The sequence below is a fragment of the Coregonus lavaretus genome (genome assembly GCF_964263955.1).
Source record: "Coregonus lavaretus genome assembly, chromosome: 19".
In the NCBI taxonomy this organism is placed as follows: Eukaryota; Metazoa; Chordata; class Actinopteri; order Salmoniformes; family Salmonidae; genus Coregonus; species Coregonus lavaretus.
The window spans coordinates 33,349,068-33,356,453 of NC_140006.1; the positions used below are offsets into that span (position 1 = coordinate 33,349,068).

Below are 7,386 nucleotides of genomic sequence, written 5' to 3' on the forward strand. Positions count from 1 at the left end.
CCAGGACCGTGTGATGATCAATCGCATGGACAACATCTGTGATGCGGTCATCAAGGGCAAGTGGCCCGCCAACCGACGTCAGTTCTTCGATTTCCCAGGCCTGTTGCCTGGATACCCCGGCCCCATGGTGTCTGAAAGCCCCACGCAGAGGCGGAGCCTGGCTGAACTGTCGACGGCAGCGGCCGCTCAGACCAGCTTCAGCGGCAGCGAGGACCTCACCCACTCGCCCCAGGTTAATGTAAGTCGCTAGCTATGCCCCCGAAACCGCTAACCGAAGACTCTATCCCTGCCCTCCCAAGGTAGATTTAGTTTGTTCTGACTGCACAATTTATCAAAATATTAGTCCTTAACAATAAATTGATTGAAGTTAATCAACAATCTCTCCCTCCTTCCCTCTCTTCTTCCCTTCGTACAGGAGGATGCTCTGAGCATATTGCCGAAGCAGCGTCGTCGCAGGCGGAGGAAGGTGGAGATAGAGGCAGAGCGTGCAGCCAAGCGCAGGAACCTGATGGATATGGTGGCCCAGCTCAGAGAGTCTCACGCTGCAGAGTCCCAGAGCCAGGCCATGGATCTTACCAAGGCAGGGTCTTTAGAATTATGAATGAATACTAAATTCAGAAATTAGAATTATGCATAACTTTTTACAACTGCATTGTATAATTTTTTAAATTATAGTTTTGGGTCAGGTCCCTGAATTTTTTATTTTTTTTTAAATCTTTTTAATCTCAATGGGATCACGTGTATGAGTAAAATGGATCCCATTAAAATATAATGTATTATATATCATAACATCTATTTATATAAGTTAATCAAATATGTAAAGCACTATGGACTGTATTCTATTAAAGTTGCCATATAAGTATTGTATTTTAGTCTATTAATTGACTCCTAAAAGTTTCCATACCTTTTATTCTTCTCCAGGGTATTATGCACCAGCACCTCAAGTCGTCAGCGTCGTCCCTGGTGAGCTACTCCAGCAGCATGGTGTCGCCTGCTGCCCTCAAGGCACAGATGGAGCAGCTGCAGGCGGCCACGCCTTCCAGACACAGGGCCAACGGCTCATTGGCCGAGGCTGACCTGCCCACCAGGAGGAGGCGGGGCCGCAGGAAAAATGTGGAGGGGCTGGAGCTGCTGTTCATGAGAGGAGCCACGGTACGGGACTCATTACTAGAGAAATACAGATGGATAAAGTTTTGAATTATTAAAGGATGGAAAAGTAACATTTTTGTAAAATGCCCTGAACATTGTACGGATTGGATATTTTTGGGAAAAGGCATGATATCTCAATTAGACTAAACTACATTCAAATAAATTTGATAGGAATGAAAACATCAAATTACACTGAACAAAAATACAAATGCAACTGTAAAGTGTTGGTTCCGTGTTTCATGAGCTGAAATAAAGATCCCAGAAATGTTCCATACGCACAAAAAGCTTATTGATCTCAAATTTGGTGCACAAATTTGTTTACAACCCTGTTAATGAACATTTCTCCTTTGCCAAGATAATCCATCCACCTGACAGGTGTGGCATATTAAGAAGCTGATTAAACAGCATGATCATTGAACAGGTGCACCTTGTGCTGGGGACAATAAAAGGCCATTCTAAAATATGCGGTTTTGTCACACAACACAATTCCACAGATGTCCAAAATGTTGAGGGAGCGTGCAATTGGCATGCTGGCATGCTGACTAAAGGAATGTCCACCAGAGCTGTTGCCAGATAATTTAATGTTAATTTCTCTACCGTAAGCCACCTCCAACGTCGTTTTAGAGAATTTGGCAGTACATCCAACCGGCCTCACAACCGCAGACCATGTGTATGGCGTGGTGTAGCTCAGTTGGTAGAGCATGGCGCTTGCAACGCCAGGGTTGTGGGTTCGTTTCCCACGGGGCGCCAGTATGAAAATGTATGCACTCACTAACTGTAAGTCGTTCTGGATAAGAGCGTCTGCTAAATGACTAAAATGTAAATGTGTGGGCGAGTGGTTTGCTGATGTCAACGTTGTGAACAGAGTGCCCCCCATGGTGGCGGTGGGGTTATGGTATGGGCAGGCATAAGCTACAGACAACAAATACAATTGCATTTGTATACAACGAATCGATGGCAATTTGAATGCACAAAAATACCGTGACGAGATCCTGAGGCCCATTGTGAGGCCAATTGTTTTTAAGGTATTTGTGACCAAAATATGCATATCTGTATTCCCAGTCCATAGATTAGGGCCTAATTTATTTATTTCAATTGACTGATTTCCTTATATGAACTCAGTAAAATCGTTGAAATTGTTGCATGTTGCGTAATTTTTTTTCCAGTATATATTTTTGATGCAAAAAATATATATAATAAATACTCAATATTATGATTAAATTTTACATGGTAATGAACAAATAGCTTCTCCTGCCTTCCCCCAACAGGAGGATTCCGAGAGGACCAAAGCTTCAGTGGAGGGGGTGCAGATGCCCCCACGTTCCCACCGCCACAACATTCCCAGCACCTCCGCCCGTGTCCCCTCTGTCAGCGCTTTAGAGGATGGGGAGGCTGGTACCCCCTCTAACAAAGACCTGAGGGACTGGCTCAGACAGCACCCCACATACACCATGGACATGCCTACTGCATACACACCAGTATGTACTTGACATGTTTTTTTGTATACAATATTTTTATCAGATTTCCCTATCCAGTGGAACTATCCATCAATGTCGAATATGACTTACCCCTTACCTTCAACCCCCTGTTCCCTATCCTAAATCAAATCTTTCAGTGATTCAATATAACATTTAGCTATTCCATTTTATAACAGTTGTAGTATATTATGAAGTGTGAAAGAACCTCAGACGTCTGGTCCTGTCATAGTTCCTAAACCCTGTCCCCTCTCTCCCGTCTCTTAATGTAGAAGAGTGAGGAGACGCTCCTCTCCTCCCAGTTCCCCAAACCCAAGCAAAAGAGACACCGCTGCCGGAACCCAAACAAGATCGACATCAACACACTCACCGGAGAAGAGAGGGTTCCTGTGGTCAACCGGAGAAACGGAAGAAAGGTATGGGCTCATTTCGGTACAGAAAGGTTTGGGCTCATTTCAGTACAAACCAATCAAATTATCTTTTTCACAAATGCATTGGTCGCCGTTCAGCAACAGTTTCAAACACCTAATTTGGCATTCAATTCATAGCTAAACTGAAGGTATTGGTAGCTTCTGAACCATTTTGTTCCTCTTTCTTTCCCAGATGGGTGGAGCCATGGCACCTCCCATGAAGGAACTGCCCAGATGGCTCCTGGAGAACCCAGATTTTGCCATTGCTCCTGACTGGACTGACATTGTCAAGCAATCGGTGAGTCACTTGTCCTTCTCCCGTTTAGCCGTCAAATGATTTCAATCAGCACTTGTTTTAGATTTTGACCTTATCTGATGGAATCTGAACAAGTAGTTTGAACTCTGTTTGAGCAGAAATTGATGCCTAATCACTAAATTGTAATTGTCTGCCATGACTGTAACGTCGAACTAATCGTGGTCTCCTCTCCCCTCCTTAGGGCTTCCTCCCTGAGGCCATGTTCGACCGTCTCCTGACTGGGCCCGTGGTGCGTGAAGAGGGCGTCCGTCGTCGGGGAAGACGTCCCAAATCGGAGATTGCCAAGGCAACAGCGGCTGCTGCGGCAGCAGCCCAGGCTGCATCCTCCGGAGGCCTTAACCCCCTGCTGATAAACGGCCTGTTTGGAGGCATGGACCTCACCAGCCTGCAGGGCCTACAGAGCCTCCAGAGTCTTCAGCTTCAGCTCATGGGCTTCCCCGGCATGGGGGGGACCGATGCTAAACACGCCTCGGCCATGCTGCCTCTCATGCTGCCTGGCATCGCTGGCATGGCTGGTATGGGCGGTCTGCCCAACATGTTTGGCCTGGGAGGCCTGTTCGGAAGCAACCTGGCTGCAGCCGCCTCAGCTGCAGCCACCCCTGCTGCAGCCTCCAACGGCACCAACGACGAGGGCGATTCAGACGAGACGTCGAAGAGAGACTCCAGGGAGGGTGGAGAAGCGAGAGATGAGGAGAAAGAGGACACCGGGGAGGAGGCAGAGTCGAGCGAGGCTAATGGGGATGCCGCGGCTCTGAACATGGCTGCTGCCGCTATGGCCGCCTCTGGCATGTCTGCTAACTCCCTGGCCTTCAACCCCTTCCTGCTGTCCACCATGGCCCCTGGGCTCTTTTCCCCCTACATGTTCCTGCCCCCTGGCCTGGGAGGTCTCACCCTGCCTGGCTTCCCCCACACTGCCCTGGCCGACCTGCAGAGTGCCATGGCTGGAACAATTGGGGCCGCCTCTGGAGCTCAGGGCCAGGAGAAAGAGCCCAGCCAGGTTGCCCTGGACTGCCCTGATGCTGCTACCGCAGACCCAGAGACTGCTGATGACAGTGACTCAGCTGAGAGCCTGGAGAAGACTGCAGAGTCGTCTGCGCTAGAAGACGAGGCCTCCGCATTGGCCGAGGAAGCCGGCTCGCTGGAGGACCTGGCGGCCGAGGAAGAGGAGGAAGGAGAGGATGCCCCTGAGGAAGAGAAGAGTGACTGAAACTAACTGGCCTTTGACCCCCCCCCCCCCCCCCGAGTGCTCTCACGACACGTTTACACACCAACTTGATATCCAAACATATATTAATTTGGTTTTTCTTTTCATTGTTTTTGTTTGACAGGTAAAACATTTAATCGGGGAGAGCATATGTAGCTAAAGGGCTCTCACTGTATTGTTAATAGCGTAGTCAGGGAAAAAGCTAACTGAAGTAGAGTTTTGCGGATCTCAAAAGGGTGTTATTTTTGGTCTTTGTGCACTGAACGGTGCATTCTAGATGAGATGGGAAATTTCCTCAAATATTATTATAGGAATTAATCGTTCCAATAGTGCTATGCTGCTTTTCTGTTTCATTTATTATTAATTTGTTTGTGTGGATATTGTGACAGTAAGTAGCATCTCGTAACTCTCCAGTGGCGTACAATTTAACGGCATTAAGCGTCTGTCTATATGCTGCTGATGAAAAGGATCATGGGTCATTTTGATTTTGCTGTTGTACTGTTCTGCCTTGAAGAGCAGGATGAAGTCCTCACATATCAGATGGACTAATAATCTGACTGTTCCCAGTCTCACACTGACGATCTCACACACACTTGATTCTCATACACACGTCTACACACACACACACACACATCCGACTGTTTCTTCCTGTAGTCTTACACACTAACAATCCATTCTCTGACTGTTCCCCCTTCTCAATCGGACAGTCCTACCCTCACCCTCCAACCGCTCCTCTCCCAGTCTCTGAAACAACCCCGTTAACCTTCTCGGTGAAACTCTTTCCAGTACCAGTTTTCTGCCTACTAATAACACCCATATTGTCTGATTCTTCCAAGTCACACTGGTTATAGAAACAGTTTTCCAGTTTCAGACACAGACCGATGACCCTGACTCTCCTGACTGTTTTTAGTCCGACACTGACAAAGCCGAGCAGGGGAGAGACCTCTCTCCCACAACGCGGAGGGAGACCGCAATAACCGAAGGCAGCTTTTGAATGTTTCAAACATCGCTCTCCCATTAAAACACAACTACAACCACAAGTGTTGGTGAAAAAGAGAAACTAAATCGCATACAAACGATGACATTAAAAAGTTCTGCAATCAATTTGTCTCACTCTATTCCTGTTGATGCACTGGTGTAAGAGTAAAATAATCAGGTACCTTTATCTTTTGAATGGACTTTTTGTTACTTTTAGCCACCAAGCTGAACAGCATTACCTCAATTCTAACTAGCCTTGAAGTTTACAGACATACGTTGTAAATGTTTTTTTTTGTGTGTCTGTTGTTTTTTTGGAACATCATGTATGATGAACTGTAGTTATGATGCTTTTAATAAAAGTGAATCATGATATTCGCCTAGGAAACCAAACCCGGAGTGCTTGTTGTGACTGTTTTTGAATTGGATGTTAAATGTAGATGTCTATTTTGAGTGTTAAATGACGTTGGTTGATTCATGGTGGTGATATTGTTAGAAAGCAGCAGAAAATGAAGTAAATACCCCCAGAATCTGAAAATAAAGGTTTTTTTAAGTGCAGATGGACCACTTTTCGCCAAATGTGTTCATTGCTTCTGTCTACTACAAATATCCACTAACAATTCAATAAAATCCACTACATTCAATTAAAGAATCACATTTCAGAAATATTTAATTTCATAGTGTAATAATTGTCTGCACATGTTGTAATTTTGCAAAACACTAGAACAGCCACACTATCCATCAACCCTACAGGAGGAAAGAAGGGGACACTTACTGAGAGACGTTGACTTTAGCTGCGTGCCAGCTCTCCTCTGACCTGATCAGAAGGTCTTTATAGATGAAAGAAATCTCATACAACCCTAATTAGTCCTTTTATCTTTATAGTCATGAGAAGGAGCCAATGTGAATGTAGCAAGGCCATTTGAGAATTTGACCAGTCATTGAGTCCTAAGGGTAACACACTTGGATTCTTACTGGGATGTTCTTCTAACACATGCCTCATATGATATGGTCTTTCAACAGATGCTTCCAAAGCAGTACAGTGCATTCGGAAAGTATTCAGACCCCTTGACTTTTTCCACATTTTGTTACGTTACAGCCTTTTTCTAAAATGGATTATATTTAAGAATAAGGCTGTAATGTAACAACATTTGGAAAAAGTCAAGGGAAGGGGTCTGAATACTTTCCGAAATGTACTGTACCTAAAGACCAAATGCTGCTGTTTTTATTTTAATATAAAATATTTTCTTGGTAACAATTAAGTACCTTACTACAATCGATTTCTATTAAAATGTGGGGGGGGGACTTTCTCAAGCAATACTTTTTCTAGGACTGTCTGGGAGTGGTCTGAGTGGGGAGAGGAAAACTCGAAACTAGCTGTTATTGGCAGAGAAGTTTGGAACTCTGTCATTTACCGCATGGTGATGTCACCATGGAATGCCGAAACCTCCGCCCATGCAAACCTGCTGATTAGAAGGTCCTGTGTAGATTGTATTTTCAACCAGCAACTATCAGGAAATAACACTTTTTTTTAATCACACTTTTACAGTGTTAGTTTCATCAGCTGTTGTACAATATGATATAAAACACAGAACATCATTTTGACTGCACTGGGCCTTTGAACATATTTGGCCCATGCAGGAATCAAATCTACGATTTGTGCTCCAAACACCATGCTCCAACCAACTGGGCCATTGGAGGCCCCATATGCTGGCTGGTGGGGCCGAGGCACAGGGGTAGGAGAGAGGCGGGGTAGGGTTAGTGGGAGACACTACAGTGCTACCGGGGGGGCTGTCGGTCTGGTAACTCGGTCAGTCATCATAAATGGCAGTTCTCCCAATGGACCTGCTGATGTGA

The 7,386-nt window shown here is 45.5% G+C and overlaps 1 protein-coding gene across 3 annotated transcripts in view; it reads left to right on the forward strand.

Annotated features, from left to right (window-relative positions):
• LOC311146690 (chromodomain-helicase-DNA-binding protein 7-like) overlaps nucleotides 1-6,177 on the forward strand; it is a 95,291-nt gene extending 89,114 nt beyond the window's left edge. For all 3 annotated transcript variants that reach the window (XM_084183224.1, XM_084183226.1, XM_084183225.1), the window contains exons 32-38: nucleotides 5-238; nucleotides 416-580; nucleotides 922-1,152; nucleotides 2,418-2,627; nucleotides 2,897-3,040; nucleotides 3,228-3,332; nucleotides 3,532-6,177. In XM_084183224.1, coding sequence (XP_084039350.1) covers nucleotides 5-238; nucleotides 416-580; nucleotides 922-1,152; nucleotides 2,418-2,627; nucleotides 2,897-3,040; nucleotides 3,228-3,332; nucleotides 3,532-4,557 — 2,115 coding nt within the window. In that variant the 3' untranslated portion in view covers nucleotides 4,558-6,177. The remainder of the gene's footprint in view (nucleotides 1-4; nucleotides 239-415; nucleotides 581-921; nucleotides 1,153-2,417; nucleotides 2,628-2,896; nucleotides 3,041-3,227; nucleotides 3,333-3,531) is intronic.
• The last annotated feature ends 1,209 nt before the right edge of the window (nucleotides 6,178-7,386 follow it).